The sequence below is a fragment of the Sus scrofa genome, chromosome 14 (assembly GCF_000003025.6).
Source record: "Sus scrofa isolate TJ Tabasco breed Duroc chromosome 14, Sscrofa11.1, whole genome shotgun sequence".
NCBI classification, from domain to species: domain Eukaryota; kingdom Metazoa; phylum Chordata; class Mammalia; order Artiodactyla; family Suidae; genus Sus; species Sus scrofa.
Window position 1 is genome coordinate 29,276,523 of NC_010456.5, and position 19,531 is coordinate 29,296,053.

Consider the following 19,531-nt stretch of genomic DNA (forward strand, 5'->3'; position numbering starts at 1 on the left):
AAATGTCCTTTTGTGGTCTGTTTAGTTTTTCATATTTTTGTGCTTTTAGTTGATTTCACTGTTCAAAATGGTCCTTGGGCGTGGTGCAGAAGTGCGGTCTGGTGTTCCTGCATGCAGGAGGCTGTGACGTGCCCTTACTTGTGTCCCATAAGCTTTGTTCAGACATGAGTGCAGTTAGTCATGAGTTCAATGTTAATGAACCATCAATATATATTAAGGGGGTGGGGAGAGAAGATTGGGAGATTGGAATTAGCAGAGGCAAATTATTATACATAGGATGGATAAACAACAAGGTCTTACTGTACAGCACAGGGAACTATAGTCAATATCCCGTGATAAACCATCACGGAAAAGAGTATGAAAAAAGTGTGTGTGTGTGTGTGTGTGTGTGTGTGTGTGTATAACCACTTTGCTATACAGCTGAAATTAACACAACATTGTAAATCGACTATACTTCAATAAAATTTTAATATATTAAATAAGGCTTTTATATTTTTATATTTATATAATCACGTAAAATACTTCATATTTTATATTTACATATAGTTAATATTTAAATATATATTAAATAAGGTGTTTAAGTAGAAACACATACAAAACAAGGTTATGTATTGATTGGCTGACAAAACCTTGTGACCAAAGGCTTTCAGGAACCTAACCTCCTGTTTCCCGTAGGAGCAATGGTTCACCGAGACTATGCAACGTAACTACTACAAATAACAAAAACTGACCATGGGAGTTCCCATCGTGGCGCAGTGGTTAACGAATCCGACTAGGAACCATGAGGTTGCGGGTTCGGTCCCTGCCCTTGCTCAGTGGGTTAATGATCCGGCGTTGCCGTGAGCTGTGGTGTAGGTTGCAGACGCGGCTCCGATCCTGAGTTGCTGTGGCTCTGGCGTAGGCCGGTGGCTACAGCTCCGATTTAACCCCTAGCCTGGGAACCTCCGTATGCCGAGGGAGCGGCCCAAGAAATAGCAACAACAACAAAAAGACAAAAAAAAACAAAAACAAAAAACTGACCATATTTGCAAATATTCTACAAATAAAACCAAACAGGTTTTGGCCTATTTGCCAGACCCTGTTCCAGGTGCTAGGAATATAGCAGTGAGCAGAGACAAAAATCCCTCACCTGGGAGAAAAGGGAGGCGAGGGAAGCTTATATTCAAGTAGGCAGCCAGAGACACAAAGAAAGGACAAAATATGACCAATGGAACAAGGGCTATAAAGAAAATAAAGCTGGAGGGGTTGACTGGGAGCTGGGAGGAAAGACAGCTGAGTGGGGCAGAGGCAGAGGAAAGGGCAGGAGCCCAGGTGAGAGACTCCTGCAAAATGGAGGTGTTTCAGGTGTAACTACTCACCTCCTAGAGCCAGAGAGGGGACTCAGGTAGTGAGAAGCCAGATTCTCTTCCTGTTTTAAAAATAGAGCCACCTGGAATTCCCGCCGTGGCGCAGTGGAAATGAATCCGACTAAGAACCATGAGGTTTCAGGTTCAATTCCTGGCCTCGCTCAGTGGGGTTAAGGATCTGGCGTTGCCGTGAGCTGTGGTGTAGGTCAAAGACACAGCTCGGATCCCGCTTCGCTGTGGCTGTGGCGTAGGCCAGCAGCTGTAGCTCTGATTCGATCCCTAGGTTGGGAATGTCCATTTGCCATGAGTATGGCCCTAAAAAGCAAAAAAATAAAGGGCGACCTGCTAATGGACTAGCTTCAAGGCATGAGGGACCAAGAGATGAGTCAAGGATGCCCACAACGCTTTTGGCCTGAGCAGTCAAAGGACGGAGCTGCCACTTATGAGATGGACAAGCCTGAAAGGGCAGCTTTGAGATGGAAGACTGGGAGTTCAGCTTTCAGCACCAGGTGGAAATGTCTTCCAGAAACTTCAAAGATACGAAGGAGCCAATTAAATAGACGTCTGGTATTCAGGGGAGAGATCCAAGCCAGATATCCACACTCGGGGGGGGGGGGGCGGTATTTGAAGCCATGAAATTACATGGGATCCCTAAGGGCAAAGAGGAGAGAAGCAGTCCAAGAATGGAGGCCTGTGGCAGAGGGGACAAGGGAACAGGCTGGGGAGCCTTAGGCTAAAGCACAGGCAGTTGAGTCCTAAAGGCAAGGACTGTGGGGAGACTGTGGAGGAGATGGCTGATGTGGTCGGAAGACTGGTTACACTGAACAAGCAAGTAAATTAACCCTGCAATTCATGAGCTACATTGAGAATAAGGGGAGATAGATTGCTCACTGTCAGAAGAGAGGGAAAAACATAGAGAAAGAGTCAACTGGAACTGTAGGTTATAGTGTGAACAAATGGTTTTATGATATATATGCATAGGGAGATGCAGAAGTAGTTACAGCTGCGTGTGTGCGCTGCGTGTGTGTGACCATGTTTCTTTTGTCTGTTTGTTTAAGGCTGCACATTCGGCATATGGAAGTTCCCAGGCCAGGGGTCAAATTGGAGCTGCAACTGCAGACCTGTGCCACAGCTACATCAATGCAGGATCCAAGCCTCATCTGCAACCTACACAACAGCTCAAGGTAACACCAGCCACTGAGTAAGGGATCAAACCTGCACCACAGCAGTGACAACAACACCGTGTCCTTAACCACTAGGGCACCAGGGAACTCCCCCCCCCAAAAAAATTTTTTTTTTGGTCTTTTTTTGCTTTTTAGGGCCGCACCTGCAGCATATGGAGGTTCCCAAGCTAGGGGTCTAATCAGAGCTGTAGCTGCCGGCCTATGCCAGAGCCACAGCAACATGGGATCCAAGCCAAGTCTGCAACCTACACCACAGCTCACGGCAACACCAGATCCTTAACCCACTGAGCAAGGCCAGGGATTGAACCCGAAACCTCATTGTTTCTAGTCAGATTCGTTAACCACTGAGCCATGACAGGAACTCCTATGGTGAAGTCTTTCAAAAAAAAAAAAAAGAACGAATGGTTATTTTAAAAGGTAAGTATGGCTCCTTCTCTCTCCAGCCCCTCAGCTTCCCTTCCTGAATAATTTATTCCTAAAGTCTTAGATGTGTGTTCAGGATGGACCAGGAGAGAGAAGCGGGGGAGCAACAGTGGCCCAGGGCAGAGTCAGAGCCCAAACAAGGTGAGGAGGTCATGCTGTAGGGGAACTGTCCAGGCTGCATGAGAAAGGTGTGCATGCCAGGGCGCCACCCAGGCTGGGGGCTGGGGAACTCGGAGCTCCAAGCAGGGAGAAGAAGTGGGGAGCAGAGATACGTGTTTGATGGGAAATTGGTTACATGCAAGGAGACTGAACAAATAAGTATATTAACAATACTGGGGGAGTTCCCATCGTAGCTCAGTGGTTAATGAATCCAACTAGGAACCATGAGGTTGCAGGTTCGATCCCTGGCCTTGCTTAGTGGGTTAAGGATCTAGCATTGCTGTGAGCTGTGGTGTAGGTCGCAGACTCAGCTCGGATCCCATGTTGCTGTGGCTGTGGCCTAGGCCGGCAGCTACAGCTCTGATTAGACTCCTAGCTTGGGAACCTCCATATGCTGCGGGTGCGGCCCTAAAAAGACAAAAAGACAAAAAAAAAAAAAAAAAAAAATACTGGCAACCAAGTTTCTCACCATTGAAGAAAGAAGTTACAAACTCAGAAATGGAGAAATGCAGGATGACCCCAGTAGTGCTGAATTGGAATTGAATGTAAACTCAATTTTCCTATGTACACACAGGTACAGAAAAAAAGTTGTGTGTGTCAGCCATGTGCATGTGTGCATCCCAGAGGGCCACTGACAGAGCTGGGAACAGCAACACCTCAGTCACAAAGAGTACACCTGGAGACCACATCTTGGCTTTTTTTTTTTATTATTATTATTATTTTAATTTTTCCCCCCCACATCTTGGCTTCTAATCACCATTCTCTGCTAAAGAGAACCAGGCTCCTTAGAGAAACAGCTGATTTTAGAGCTGTATGAGGGGAATCACGATGAATCTGGACATACCATCATGCAAGAAAGCCAAGAAGGGTTCAAAAAATGACGGTAATGTGTGAAAAGAAATATAAAAGCCAGTTGAATGGTCTCCAATGGCCAAAACTTGAGAATTTGAATATCAAAATAAAGAATTACAGTGACAGAGTATAAGTCATTGAATAAAACAGGAACGAAATTAATGCCCTGAAAATCTGATGAGGAATAGAATACTTCCAGAGTTTCAAAGCACTTCCTCAAAAACATGTATTAATTACAAAGGAAAAGGAGTAACAGCTTCACAGTGGAGAAGCCTAGAGATATGACCATCACCAGTAATGGGACAAATGAACTGTGTGACCAGTGGGATGCAGCAGCACTTCTGTCATATTCCTGACAAAGCAGCATAACCTGAATCTAATCATGAGAAAACATCAGACAAACCCAAATAGAGGGGCACTTTACCAAAAAAAACTGGTCTGCAATAATTTTTTTTTTCTTTTAAGGGCTGCACCTGCGGCATACGGAAGTTCCGGAGCTAGGGGTCAAATGGGAGCTGCAGCTGCTGGCCTAGACCACAGCCACAGCCAACCCTGAATCAAGCCACATGTGTGACCTACACCGCAGTTTGTAGTAACACCAGATACTTAACCCACCAAATGAGGCCAAGGATTGAACCTGCATCCTCACAGAGATAATACCGGGTTCTTGACCCGCTAAGCCACAATGGGAACTCCTGCAATACTTTTTTTTTTTTTTTTTTTGTCTTTTTTTTTGTCTTTTGTTCTTGTTGTTGTTGCTATTTCTTGGGCCGCTCCTGCGGCACATGGAGGTTCCCAGGCTAGGGGTTGAATCAGAGCCGTAGCCACCGGCCTACGCCAGAGCCACAGCAACGCGGGATCCGAGCCGCGTCTGCAACCTACACCACAGCTCATGGCAACGCCGGATCGTTAACCCACTGAGCAAGGGCAGGGACCGAACCCGCAACCTCATGGTTCCTAGTCGGATTCGTTAACCACTGCGCCACGACGGGAACTCCTGCAATACTTTTTAAACGTCAAGGTCATGAAGGTCAAGGTAAGACTGAGAAACTGTCCCAACATGAAGGAAACCAAAGAGATGTGACAATTAAATCCAAAGTCTGATTCTAAACTACAGCCTCTGCTATAAAAGACAGTCTCCAGACGACTGGTAAAACTGAATGGATGGAATCTGAGATTCAAAGGGTAGTGACGTAACCACATTAATGTCCTGGTCCTACTACAGTCGTGTGGGACAAAGTCCCCGATTTTAGGAGGCACAAACACCCAAATGTGCCCAAGGATGGCAAGGTGTCTGGTGAACAACTTACTCTGTACTGTGCCTCCAGTTCTGGGGCAAGTCTGTCACTGCTAAAAGGTGATGGTGACATTACTCACTGTTTCAGGGTCTTCCAGGGGCTCATCCAGCTCGGCGTAGGTCACGATGGTGTACCCTTTGCAGACCCTCCACAACATTTTTTCAAATGCTTCAACTTTTCCTTGGTTAATTAGGCCAGATACAAATCTGTGAGACAAGAAAGGCTCTAGTCAAGTAAAAGCAATGAAATATTATCAAATGGCATTAAAAAGATGAAGACTTATTTTTATGACAAAATGGTGACAATACTCTGAAAGCCTGCCAACTGCAAAATATCTAAAATGTGGGATATGATATTTTTGAAACATCCTCTTCAATGGTTAGCTGAGCCCATAATTTGGATAAATTCTTGGAATCCAAAAATAGAACAGGACCTCACAGCTATATCCTGACATATTACACTGATCCAGAATCTTTTTTTTTTTTTGTCTTTTTTGTCTTTTTTGCCATTTCTAGAGCTGCTTCTGTGGCATATGGAGGTTCCCAGGCGAGGGGTCGAATCAGAGCTGTAGCCGCCAGCCTACACCAGAGCCACAGCAACATGGGATCCGAGCCGCGTCTGCAACTTACACCACAGTTCACGGCAACGCCGGATCCTTAACCCACTGAGCAAGGCCAGGGATTGAACCCGCAACCTCACTGTTCCTAGTCGGATTCGTTAACCACTGAGCCACGACGGGAACTCCTGATCCAGAATCTTAAGGCCCTGAGTTTCAAAGCCAACATGGGAGACTGGGTCTATATCAGGGAAGAGATGGAACTGAAGCCCCAAACCCCTAAAGTTAGGATTCTTGTCCCCAAAAAAGGGTTACAGCTTAAGTGAATGGGTGGACTAGAAAAAATCCACCTTGCAAACTTGTTTATTTCAGCTTTCATTTTTGAGAGAGGGGGAGAATCTTCCTTCAGAATTTACAACAATGGTTAGAATTCACTCAGGTTTATGGATGAAATTTACATTATATACATAGTGAGAAAGCAAACAGAAAAACAAACAAAAAAAAAAAAATCTCAAATTGAGAAATTAATGTAAAATGATTCCAGGCTGGGAAAGTGCTCTCAAGTACATAACATATGGGTTGGTTTTTTTCTTGGCCACACCCACAGCATGTGGAAGTTCTATGAGGGAATTTCCATAACATTTATAAAAATAAAGTTCTCAGAGTTCCCATCATGGTGCAACGGAAACAATCTGACTAGGAACCACAAGGTTGCAGGTTCGATCCCTGGCCTCACTTAGCAAGTCGGGGATCCGGCATTGCTGAGAGCTGTGGTATAGGTCACAGATGCGGCTCAGATCTGACGTTGCTGTAGCTGTGGTGTAGACCTGTGGCTACAGCTCCAATTAGATCCCTAGCCTGGGAACCTCCATATGCCACAGGTGTGGCCCTAAAAAGACAAAAAAATTAAAAAAAAAAATAAAGTTCTCTGCAGCTCTCCTGTGGCTTAGTAAGTTAAGGATTGCTGTCACCACAGCAGCCTGGGTAACTGTTATGGCATGGGTTCAATCTCTGGCCCGAGAACTTCTGCATGCCATGGGCACAGCCAAAAAAAAAAAAAAGCAGCAGCAGTTCTCTCTGAAGGACTACATCCTCAAATTAAACATGATTGAATTCCTACAGATAAGGAATAGAACTTCATAATAAAAAGAAATCACAAATCATATGAGGAAGTTACCATTAGTTCAAATCAAAAGAAAGAATAAAGAGTAGAAAAAGACACTTAAAATACAATCGATAAATTAACCAACTCAGTTTAGCCCCTATGTTTCCACCAAACAAGACAGGACTTGATGTTTCAATGACCAATTATTTTAGGCTTACAGAGTACCAATGAATGGCATAAATGTTCCTTTTTTCCAGCTCATTATCCCAAAAGAAGAACTTCCCATCTAAGTGACTCAACTCAATAGATACAGGAATACAGTGTTTTCTTAAACAAGTTCTCTCATTCCATCACTGGCTTTCAAATGGTGCCTGTTCTTCCACTCTCTGGGCGCCTCTCCTACTGGCAAGAAGGACAGTTTTAAGCTCATCACACCAGTTGTCACCTACCCCAGTTTTGCTCCCAGCCTCTGCATACAGCTATAATCCAACAAAGAATCACTCTCCAAGGGAGGGAATTCTTCATAAGTGGGTTCAAACTGCAAAGAGACATGAAACCAAGTGGGTCTCACTGAAAACGCTGCTTTACTTCTCAAGTCATGTTTCCAACCAAGTTTGCAGAGCCTCATAAACAACTCAGATCTGGGTGCCATGGTCCCAGGACTACTCAGATATGTGACTCACTTCTGACAAATAAAGAGGATAACTTCCCCGTCCCTTATCTGTAAGCTACCTGAAGGCATTTACACAGAAGGATAATTTATGTCATTGCCTTAATCCAAGACAGATTAACTTCATCAGAGGTTACCACTACACAAAGTGAAACTGAGCTCAGAAAAGAGATATACTTCTGCCCTGATACTCAATTGATTATAACAAGGAGTGGGTTTTTTGCCCCCCCTTTTTTTTTTTTTTTTTTTTTTTTTTTTTTTTGCTTTTTAGGGCCACACCAGTGGCATATGGAAGGTCCCAGCTAGGGGTCAAATGGGAGCTGCCCTGCCAGCCTAAACCACAGCCACAGCAATGCCAGATCTGAGCTGCGTCTGCGACCTACACCACAGCTCTCAGCAACGCTGGATTCTTAACCCACTGGGCGAGGCCAGGGATCAAACCCACATCCTCATGGTTATTACTCAGGTTTATTACCACTGAGCCACAACAGGAACTCCAACGTGGACTACTCTTTTTTTCCTTTTTTTGGCCATACCTGAGGCATGCAGAAGTTCCCAGGCCAGGGATCAAACCCACGCCACAGCTGTAACCAAAGCCACAGCAGTGACAATGGTGGATCCTTCACCTGCAGAGCCACAGAGGAACACCAACATGGACTATTCTTTGTTCTTATGAATTAAGAGGGTTTGTTTTTAACTTCCTTTACTCTTAACAATTGGAAAAAAACAAACAAAACTAAATTTTAGAGTTTGACTTCCACTGTTTAATTTTTTCTCATGATCATAAAAAGAGTTTTTTCATTGCAAACTAAAGCATTTTACAAATAGGAAGTAGTTATTGCTATAACCAATCAACATAGAAAAAGGCTGGGAGTTCCCGTTGTGGCACAGCAGAAATAAATCCAACTAGGAACCATTAGATTGTGAGTTCGATCCCTGGCCTCACTCAGCTTTAAGCCTTTTTCTTTTTTTTCTTTTTTTTTGTCTTTTTGTCCTTTTAGGGCTGTACCTGAGGAATATGGAGGTTCCCAGGCTAGGGGTCTAACTGGAGCTACAGCTGTTGGCCTACACCACAGCCACAGCAACACCAGATCTGAGCCACATCTTCGACCTACATCACAGCTCACGGCAACGCTGGATCCTTAACCCGCTGAGAGACGTCAGGGATCAAACCCGAAACCTCATGGTTCCTAGTCAGATTCATTTCCTCTGCGCCACAATGGGAACTCCCTGAAGCTTATTTTAATGTCATATAAAATAACTGAAAAATAAAGCTCAGGGAGTTCCTGTTGTGCCACAGTGGCTAACGAATCTGACTAAGAACCACGAGGTTGAGGGTTCGGTCCCTGCCCTTGCTCAGTGGGTTAAGGATCTGGCGTTGCCGTGAGCTGTGGTGTAGGTTGCAGACGCGGCTCGGATCCCGCGTTGCTATGGCTCTGACGTAGGCCGGCGGCTACAGCTCCGATTCGACCCCTAGCCCGGGAACCTCCATATGCCGGGGGAGCGGCCCAAGAAATGGCAAAAAGACAAAAAGACAAAATAAATAAATAAATAAATAAAATAAAGCTCAGATCAAAATGTGCCTCTTTTAAAATCAACACATTGGGAGTTCCCTGGTGGTCTAGTGGTTAGGACTCAGAACTTTTACTGCTATGGCCCAGGTTTAATCCCTGGTCGGGAACTGAGATCCCACATAACCCATTGCATGCTGCAACTAAAAATAAAAATAAACACATCCACGGGAATTGCTAACAAAACCCAAAACCTAATGGGAAATTTTTAGAAGGGATGCACTCCCCCCCCCACCCCCGAGTGTGCCAATACCTCCACATTTCGTTTGACGAAGGTTTTGGTCACTCGCAGCATATGGGTGTACTCGATCAGCTCCAGTAGGTTCTTCCTCAGTTTCTCTTTATTCTTGGTGACTTCTCTCAGTTCAACTTCCAGCTTCTGCAACTGCTCCTGAAACACAGTGGCAGCTGGGTTAGTTCCAAGCTTGGTTCCTTTTCTTTTTTTTTTGTCATGCCCATGGCATGTGAAAGTTCTAGGGCCAGAGACTGAACCCAAGCCACAACAGTGACAATATCAGATCCTTAACCCACTGAGCCACCAGAGAACTCCCAGGCCTGGTTCTAATCAGCAGGTTTCCACTGAGCCAGAACAGGAACACCCGAGACTACCTTTCCTTTTATCTGCAACACAGAAAACTCTTAGATCATCTTCCCCAAACACATCTACTCCTAATCTCTAGCCTAAGAGCTTCTATGCAGTTGCACTTACACAATTAGGCATAAAAATTCTTGAGAACAATTTTTTTTTTTTTTTTTGCTGTGCCACTGCATGAATTTCCCAGGCCAGGGATCAAATCTGTGCCACAGCAGTAACCAGAGCCACAGCAGTGATGCTGGATCCTTAACCCACTAGGCCACCAAGGAACTCCACAGAACAAATTTTTTCTAATAGTTAATTACACAGAGTACCTGTTGTGGCTCAGAAGGTTAAGAATATCTGACTAGGACTTCCCGTCATGGCGCAGTGGTTAACGGATCCAACTGGGAGCCATGAGGTTGTAGGTTCGATCCCTGGCCTTGCTCAGTTGGTTGGGGACCTGGCGTTGCCGTGAACTGTGGTGTAGGTTGCAGACTCGGCTTGGATCCCGAGTTGCTGTGGCTCTGGCGTAGGCCGGTGGCTTCGGTTCGGATTAGACCCCTAGCCTGGGAACCTCCATATGCCGCTGGAGCGGCCCGAGAAAAGGCAAAAAGACAAAAAAATATATATATATCTGACTAGTATCCATGAGGATGTGAGTTCCAACCCTGGCCTCGCTCAGTGGATTGAGGATCCAGCATTACTTTGAGCTGTGGTGTAGGTCACAGACATGCCTTAGATCTGGCACTGCTGTGGCTGTGGAGTAGGCTGGCAGCTGTAGCTCCGATTTGACCCCTAGCCTGGGAACTTCCACACGCAGCACCTATAGCCCTAAAAAAAATTAAAAAATTAAAAAATAGTTAATTACATACCAAATACTTAAATACTAAAACCACAGAAGCAGAAATCTGTAAATCAACACAGACTCAATGAAAATTTGTATTCAAACAAATCACTTAACATACTCCATTCATTACCTTATAAAAACGAATAGTCAGTAATGACTGCCTGAGTTATGACATCATAACCCACATACCCAACAGGCCAAACCAGATGACTGCTCCCATCTGATTGCATAATTCTCTCTAGAGTGCGTTCATATACCAACTGCTAAGTGACTACCTCCCAGAAAAACAAAGAGAGCAGCCTGCAATGGAAAGCTCGTAGTTACACAGCACTGATTATTTTAGGGCAGCTGTAAAGTGCTCTAGTTTATTTCCCAGTGTGATGAACTAGCAGATGATTAGACCAAAACCTCAACAGATACTTCACCGGGGTGGGGAGGTACTAATGAACAAGACCAGCTGAGGCACCCCTGACCCCTGAGATACTGGGCTCAGGGAGAAGGAATCCTATTTTCTGCCCATGGGGAACAACCTATTTCGAGCTTCTAAAAATGGCAGGGAGAAGGGTCAGAGTGAATTTGGGAAGCATGTGAAGGGCACAGGGCTGAGGCCCTGAGGAAGCAGGGAGAGTAGAGGAGGCGCGCTAAGGCCCAGAGAAGCACAGAAGACCCTCAGAAACATTAGGTGACCAAGAACCAGATGTGACGACCTAATTCCTGTTCATCTCTGTTCAATACCACCTGTCTTATATTTTATAAGGAAACTGAATTACTGTTAAAATGTATCACAGGCAGGGTGGGGGGAGGGAGCACACGCGCCCTCTCCCTCCTCCACGGCTGCCGCCTCCTTCTTCTGCCGCTCCTGGTGCTGCTCGTGTGCTCGTTCCGTGCGGACCTGGTACCTCTTTTGTGAAGCGGCAGCTGAGGAGACTCCGGCGCTCACCCTGGCCGATGAAAAGCCCAAGGAAGGAGTCAAGACTGAGAACAACGATCTATTAATTTGAAGGTGGCGGGCAGGATGGTTCCGTGGCACAGTTTAAGATTAGGAGGCATACACCACTTAGTAAACTAGTGAAAGCCTGTTGTGAACGACAGGGTTTGTCAATAAGGCAGATCAGATTCCGAGTTGACGGGCAGCCAATCAATGAAACAGACACACCTGCACAGTTGGAACTGGAGGATGAAGATACAATTGATGTGTTGCAGCAGCAGACAGGAGGTGTTTACTAAAAAGGGGAGCTGTTACTTTACTCCAGAATTCTGTTCCCCCAGACCAAGAAGACATTCTCAGTTAGAAAACCACAATTTGGTTCTACCACATCCTGACTACTACAGTACAGTTTTCTCTATTCTTTCATTTTCCCTTTCCCCATTCCCTTATTGCACATAAAGTAACTGGTATATGTGCACAAGCATATAATATATTTTTTTTAACTAAATGGCCAATGGTATGTTTTAATTGACATCAAATGGAGATGGGATGGGGAAAAATACTGGTTCTGTGAAAAGGCGCCTTTCTCCATTACTGGCATGCTCATTCATTTCGTATCTTTATATTCCAGTAAGTTATTTTGCTCTCACTGTTTAACAAAAAAAAAAGAACAACATAAAAATCCTTGCATATCTTGTTCCATTGGAGAATTTTAATGTTTTTATTTATCATTGTAAAACCAAGGACAACTTTATAACTTTTTTGTACATAGTTGTTACATGTAGGGCAACCTGTCTTTAAGTAGGGATAGATTACTCTAAAAGAAATGAATCCTAGATAGCTTTCCCTTCAAGTCAAGCGTCTTGTTGTTTAAATAAATTTCTTGTTTAAAATGAAAAAAATAAAATAAAGTAAATAAAATAAAATGTATCACAGATAACCGTAACATAACATAGCTCTTTAATTTTCATTCCATGGGCTTGAGATGAAAGGCAGAAAAGCACCAGACAATATAAATAGGTAAACAAACAGTATCTGAGATGACTAACTTGAAACCGCTTCTTCAGAAACAAGTTACCTGCATTTCGAGAACTTGTTTAAGAGGTGGTGCGAGAGGACTAGTCTCTCCCTCTGGAAGGGGAATGTCAGCTCGATTAATTTCCTGCACCAAGTATGCTGTGGAGATAAAAGTTAAACAAATTAGACTCAGAAACCTACTACAGGACATTTCAGTTACAACATTTTACGTCCCAACTCTTCCCAGGTCATGAAGAAACTAATGCCTACATGTACAAAAATCTTACTTGTCCCAAGTGAATGATAGAATGTCATTTGCAAGCCTGTTTCCAAAGATCTGCGAAAGAATTCTGCCTTGGGGGATATAGCCTGCAACAGCAACCTGGATAAACATTTTCTGAAATTCTCCACATCCTTCATGTCTAAAACTCTAAGGAACTTTGGAGCTACCTACAGATGAAGCAGAAGGTCAAGGACACACTAGGAAGTGTTGGAATAATCCAATGAAGGACCTAAAATTGTCCCCACTAGAGACATCAGTGCGACTTACCTGAAGACCCCTCCTTTAGGAGGAAATAAACATCCATAAGGAAAAACACCACCTCTATCAGAAAAAGGAAAGACTACAGGGCAGAAAGCCAGGATCTCCTGAGTCCCCAGTTAGACGTGATGTTCTGACTCAGAACAACTTACACTGCCTTCCCTGCTTACGTTAAACACTAGATTCATGAAACTAATAGTCAGCCAGCAAAAATTAATGTCTTTAGTTTACATTTTTAATCCCATGAAGCATTCTTTGTGCTTAGGATAAAAGTCATAATACCTGGTAAAGTCATTACCAGATATGGTATTTTAGAGAAGTGTCATTAGTTATTTTATTGGAAAGAAAGAAAGGAAAGGAGCTCCCTTGTGGCACAGCAGGTTAAGTATCTGGCACCATCACTGCAGCAGCTTGGGTCGCTGCTGTGGTGTGGGTTTGATCCCTGGCCTGAGAACTTGCACATGCTGCGAGCATGGTCAAAAACAAAAAACAAAAACAGGGAGTTTCTGTCCTGGTGCAGCAGAAATGAATCTGACTAGTATCCATGAGAATGTGAGTTTGATCCCTGGCTTCACTCAGTGAGTTGGGAATCTGGCGTTGCCATGAGCAGTGGTGTAGGCTGGCAGCTTCAGCTCCAATTGGACCCACAGCGCGTGGGAACCTCCATATGCCGTGGCTGAGGCCCTCAAAGGACAAAAAGACCAAAAAAAAAAAAAAATGTGGAAAAATAATATAAACCTACATAAGAATGATTACCTGAGTGGTGAGAATATAGACAACTTTTTTTTCTTTCTGCTTATCCAGTTTTTCTAGCTTTTCTAAAGAGAATAAGGTTTGCTTACATAAAAACAATTATTTATTAAAATTAAAACTCACCCAATATTCGCTCTAGCTCTTCACACCTCTTCACTTCACCAACAAATTTTCTTTGGAAAGAACTCACATTCTGGTTGAGCTGAGGAAAGGATGACAATTTTGCTTTGAATTTTCTAAAATTTAAAAATAACTTTGACTTTATAAATATTATTAAAACGTATTTTGGGGGAAAGCACATCCTCAGATACTACTGAATGGGAGTATAAACTGACACAACTTTTCTAGAAAGAGATTTGGTAACTGTTATTAAAAAAAAAAGCCTGGGAGTTCCCGTCGTGGCGCAGTGGTTAACGAATCCGACTAGGAACCATGAGGTTGCGGGTTCGGTCCCTGGCCTTGCTCAGTGGGTTAACGATCCGGCGTTGCCGTGAGCTGTGGTGTAGGTTGCAGACGGGGCTCGGATCCCGCGTTGCTGTGGCTCTGGCGTAGGCCGGGGGCTACAGCTCCGATTCAACCCCTAGCCTGGGAATCTCCATATGCCGCGGGAGCGGCCCAAGAAATAGCAACAACAACAACAATAACAACACAAAGACAAAAGACAAAAATAAATAAATAAATAAATAAATAAAAAGCCCGAAAAATATCCTCTGGCCCAGAAATATCCCATGAAGAAATTCAACCTAAGGAAAAAACTACAGGTACAGATAAAAATTTATCTAGAAGAGTATCAACCTCAGGGATAGAGAAAAAATGATTAACAACAGAAAATTGGTTAAAGAAATTATAGTCTAGATCCACACTGTGGAACAATACTCAGAAGTAAAAAGGAACAAACTGGAGTTCCTGTCGTGGCGCAGCGGAAACAAATCCGACTAGGAACCATGACATTGCGGGTTCGATCCCTGGCCTTGCTCAGTGAGTTAAGGATCCGGCATTGCCATGAGCTGTGGTGTAGGTGGAAGATGTGTCTCAGATCTGGTATTGCTGTAGCTGTGGCATAGGCCAGAAGCTACAGCTCTAATTAGACCCCTAGCCTGGGAACCTCCATATGCCACGGGTGTGGCCCTAGAAGGACAAAAGACCAAAAAAAAAAAAAGGAACTGACACATCAACATCATGGAGAACTCTCAGAAACATAACATAAATGAAAGAAGACACGAAGGCCCCATGTGTATGATTTCATTTCTATGAAATGTCCAGGAGGGAATTCCCATTGTGGCTCAGTGGGTTAAGAACCCAACTAGTATCCATGAGGATGCAGATTCAATCCCTGGCCTCATTCAGTGGGTTAAGGATCTGGCGTTGCCACAAGCTGTGGCATAGGTCACAGATGCGGCTCGATCCAGTGTTGCCGGGTCTGTGGTGTAGGCCTCAGCTGCATCTCCCATTTGACCCCTAATGGCTATGGCCCTAAAAAGAAAAAAAAAGAAAAAAAAAAAAGGTCCAGGAAAGGAAAACCCAGAGGCAGAAAGGAGATAAGTGATTGCTGGGGTCTTGGGGTAGAAAGGAGGATGAACTATAAGTGAGCATAAGAGGCCTTATTGGGATGATGTGATGTTTCAGGACTGGATTGTACCAATGGACACACAAAACTTTCTAAAACTCAAAGAACTGTACACTTGAAATGGGTGAATCTCATGATACACATCAATAAAGCTGTATAAAAATTATGGTTCAGTAATGTAACTAATTATTATGCACTTATTAAAAATTATGTTTTGGAATTCCCATCGTGGCTCAGTGGAAACGAATCTGACTGGTAAACATGAGGACACAGGTTCGGATCCCTGGCCTTGCTCAGTGGGTTAAAGATTCGGCATTGCCGTGAGCTGTGGTAGAGGTCACAGACGGGGCTCAGATCTGGCACTGCTGTGACTATGGGGTGTAGGCTGATGGCTACGGCTCCTATTTGACTCCTAGCCTGGGAACCTCCATATGCCTCAGGTGTCGCCCTAAAAAGACAAAAAAAAATTTGTTTTAGAGTTTCCTGGTAGCCTAGCGGTTAGGATCGGGTATTGTCACTGCTGTGGCTCAGGTTACTGCCGTGGTTAGGGTTCAATTCTTGGCTTAGGAACTTGCACATGCCAGAGGTGTGATCCCAAAAAAGAAAAACTATGTTTTAAATATATATATATTTGATTATATTAAAAAATAATTTAAAATGTTAGGTATGGGAGTTCCTGTCGTGGCACAGTGGTTAACGACTGGCCAGGTGGAGGAAGCTACTTTTAGCAGAGTATCTGCAGGTTTGGCCAACTCAGGCAGAGGAAGGCTCAGATTCTCTCCTATGGGGAGAGGAGGGGTGTTTAAAACAGTGGCTCCCGGAGTTCCCATCGTGGCGCAGTGGCTAACGAATCCGACTAGGAACCATGAGGTTGTGGGTTCAACCCCTGGCCTTGCTCAGTGGGTTAAGGATCTGGCGTTGCTGTGAGCTGTGGTATAGGTCGCAGACGTGGCTCTGATCCTGTGTTGCTATGGCTCAGGCATAGGCCGGCGGCTATAGCTCCAATTGGACCCCTGGCCTGGGAACCTCCATATACTGCAGGTATGGCCCTAGAAAAGACCAAAAAAAAAAAAAAAAAAAAAAAAAGTTAGGTATAAGGAGTTCCCTTGTGGTGCAGCAGGCTAAAGATCCAGCACTGTCATTGTTGTGGCTCTGGCTACTGTTGTGGCATAGGTTCGATCCCTAGCCTGGCAACTTCCACATGCCATGGGCATGCCAAAAAAAAATTTAAGTATGATAATGGTATCGTGGTTGTTGATTTTTTATTGTCCTTACCTTTTAGAGATACGTATTGAAATATTTATGAAATTATACATCTGGGATTTGCTTCAAAATGATCTTGTCTGGGAAGAGCTGGGGAGGGTGGAAGAGTGGCCATAAGTTTATATTATGGGTACATGAAAATTGACTGTTCCCATATACCCTTCCCTCTACTTCTTATTACACAAAGCTTAAAACAATAAAAAACAGGAGTTCCCGTCGTGGCTCAGTGGTTAACAAATCCGACTAGGAACATGAGGTTACGGGTTCGGTCCCTGGCCTTGCTCAGTGGGTTGAGGATCTGGCATTGCCGTGAGCTGTGGTGTGGGTCACAGATGTGGCTCGGATCCCGCGTTGCTATGGCTCTGGTGTGGGCCAGCGGCTCCAGCTCCGATTAGACCCCTAGCCTGGGAATCTCCATATGCCACGGGAGCGGCCCTAAAAATGGCAAAAAGACAAAAAAAAAATAAATAAAAATTTTAAAAAATTTAAAAAACAATAAAAAACACTGTAAAAAGAATATTTAATAAAATGAGGAAATTAGTCAAGATTTGCCTGTGAAAAAAGATTAAAGGTATTATCAGGGAGTTCCTGCCATGGTGCAGTGTAAATGAATCCAACTAGGATCCATGAGGATTCAGGTTCGATGCCTGGCCTCACTCAATGGGTTAAGGATCCACCCCTGTTGTGAGCTGTGGTGTAGGTCACAGATGAGGCTCGGATCCTCCATTGCTAGGGCTGTGGCATAGGCCAGTACCTGCAGCTCTGATTCGACCCCTAGCCTGGGAACTTCCATATCCCACAGGTACGGCCCTAAAAAAACAAAAACAGAAACAAACAAAAAGATATTATCAGTGTGGTCCTAATTTTGAAATATATATATGTATGTGCGGTTTTTTTTTTTTGGCCACACCCACAGCATGTGGAAGTTCCCAGGCCAGGAACTGAACCTATGCCACAGCAGTGACCCGAGCTACAGAAGTGACAACTCTGGATCTTTTACCCAATGAGCCACCAAGAAACTCCAATTTTACCATTTTTAAAATGACAGTAATTATTCACAGGGAAAGGCATTTAGGGTAAGAATTTTATCTTATCTAGCATTGTACCGGGCAACTCAAAAAAGAGAAGTAGAAATAGCTTGTCCTGAAACTGAACAACCTGACAATGTCTAAGCTAAAGGCTCAGTTCTCATTCAGTTTTTTTAATTTCTTTTGTAAAGAATTAACCAGAAGAAAGATAAAAATTTGAATTTCACTTCTGTATGTCACATTTGCATTCATTTCTGGAAGTCACACTAATCCAAAGTAGTGACCACTTTCAAGTTCCTAATTATTCAGACACAGTCTACCTCTACAGAACTAAGAATGGGCTGAGGAAGCCATGCATCAAAACCTGTCTATAAATGACACAGCTTCTCGGTTTCAATTTTTCTTTCTTCAATATCAAACACTAGGAAATTCAAATTGGACACTATGCTTTCACAAATATAACCTTCATGAAGAGGCAAATTTCTGTGGCAACAACAAAAACATGATTGGACTTGACATAAGCCATCACAGTCTTACAAGGTACAATGTTTCTTTTCTGTTGCATGGTTTCTATACAGTTTTGCTTCTGTTTTCTTTGTCTTTTTTTGTCCCCACCCCTTCACCTGACAGCATATGGAGTTCCAGGGCCAGGGTCAGATCCAAGCCATAGCTGCGACCTATGCCATATCTTTTAACCCACTGTGCCAGGCCCAGGGATCAAACCTTCGTCCTGGCACTGCAGAGATGCCACCAATCCCATTGTGCCACAGTGGGAACTCCTGCTTCTGCTTTCTTTGAGGGAGGCAACATCACCCCAATTCCAGGTTAATGCTTTGAAGTACATTTTAATGAAGATTCAGCTGAAGACTAACATTTAATCTAGGAAAACTGGCAGAGGATGCTGGGTGCCATTTTTAACCAGTGTCCACACAAGTTATCATCCCACGCCAGCATCTAATAACAAAAAGTGAACACAGTTCTTAGACTCTAGGCCCTTAACAAAGTGAGATGTACTTTCCCCGTCATTGGGTCCTACTGGTTAGTTGAATAATCTTTCTTTCCCAGGTCTCCTCTTTGGCTGTCACTACAGAAACCCTTGCCTCCCCTCCCTTGGAAGTTTTACTAAAAGGGAAGGGGGAAACTGTTCAGCCTGTGCCAACCAGGAAACACCAATGTCAGCAGTCCCACCTGGTGAGCACAAAGTCAGGAAGACACTTCAGAAGAGAGCAGAAAAAGAGTCAGGTGTGATGGAGCTTTCTGCACTAGCACCTGTGCTGCCTGACGGTCACTCCACACACATATCTGAGCTCTGAGACATAACACCACACAAAGAAGAGCTCATTTTAACATTTCAGTTTTTTCTTCTGGAAAAAGATGAACTGCACTTTCTTTTTCTCTCACTGATTTTCAATTTAAAAGGATCCCAAATATCCTCTACTACCTAAGCAATGGCACTCAATGAAACCTGAATCTTTGCAGTAATTAGAGCATTTGTTCAAACCTCTAAGATTTAAGCATGAATTAAGTCTCTTGGCCTGAGTACTAACAGGATGGAAGAAATTTCCCTGTTATAAAGAAGGGAGCCTGGGGAGTTCCTTGGTGGTGCAGCAAGTTAAGGATACAGCGTTGTCACTGCTGTGGCATGGGTTCAGCCCTTGGCCTGGGAACTTCCACAAGCCGTGGGCATGGTCAAAAGAAAAAAAAAAAAAGAAAGGAGGCTGCTTCTCTCATAACTGTTTCCTGAATCTTTCAGAAGGTGCTACTCACAGCTCAGCATAGCACCTGCCAGGAAAGTGGGCACCACGTGCTGAAGCCCAAATGGCTCCAGGAACCAGGAAGAGCTCAC

The 19,531-nt window shown here is 44.0% G+C and overlaps 2 protein-coding genes across 3 annotated transcripts in view; one reads left to right on the forward strand and one right to left on the reverse strand.

Moving 5' to 3' along the window:
• The window catches only part of ATP6V0A2 (ATPase H+ transporting V0 subunit a2), a 47,298-nt gene that overhangs the window by 26,123 nt on the left and 1,644 nt on the right, over window positions 1-19,531 (reverse strand). For both annotated transcript variants that reach the window (XM_021072229.1, XM_013982778.2), the window contains exons 2-6: window positions 13,951-14,029; window positions 12,595-12,692; window positions 9,418-9,555; window positions 7,373-7,461; window positions 5,342-5,468 (exon numbers count right to left, since the gene is read on the reverse strand). In XM_021072229.1, coding sequence (XP_020927888.1) covers window positions 5,342-5,468; window positions 7,373-7,461; window positions 9,418-9,555; window positions 12,595-12,692; window positions 13,951-14,029 — 531 coding nt within the window. The remainder of the gene's footprint in view (window positions 1-5,341; window positions 5,469-7,372; window positions 7,462-9,417; window positions 9,556-12,594; window positions 12,693-13,950; window positions 14,030-19,531) is intronic.
• On the forward strand, window positions 11,531-11,815 carry SUMO4 (SMT3 suppressor of mif two 3 homolog 4 (S. cerevisiae); the record flags this gene model as incomplete). The annotated part of the gene is given in 3 exon segments (NM_001112677.1): window positions 11,531-11,576; window positions 11,579-11,597; window positions 11,600-11,815. Coding segments are annotated over 3 exon segments (281 nt in total), but the record flags the coding sequence as incomplete, so codon positions are not given.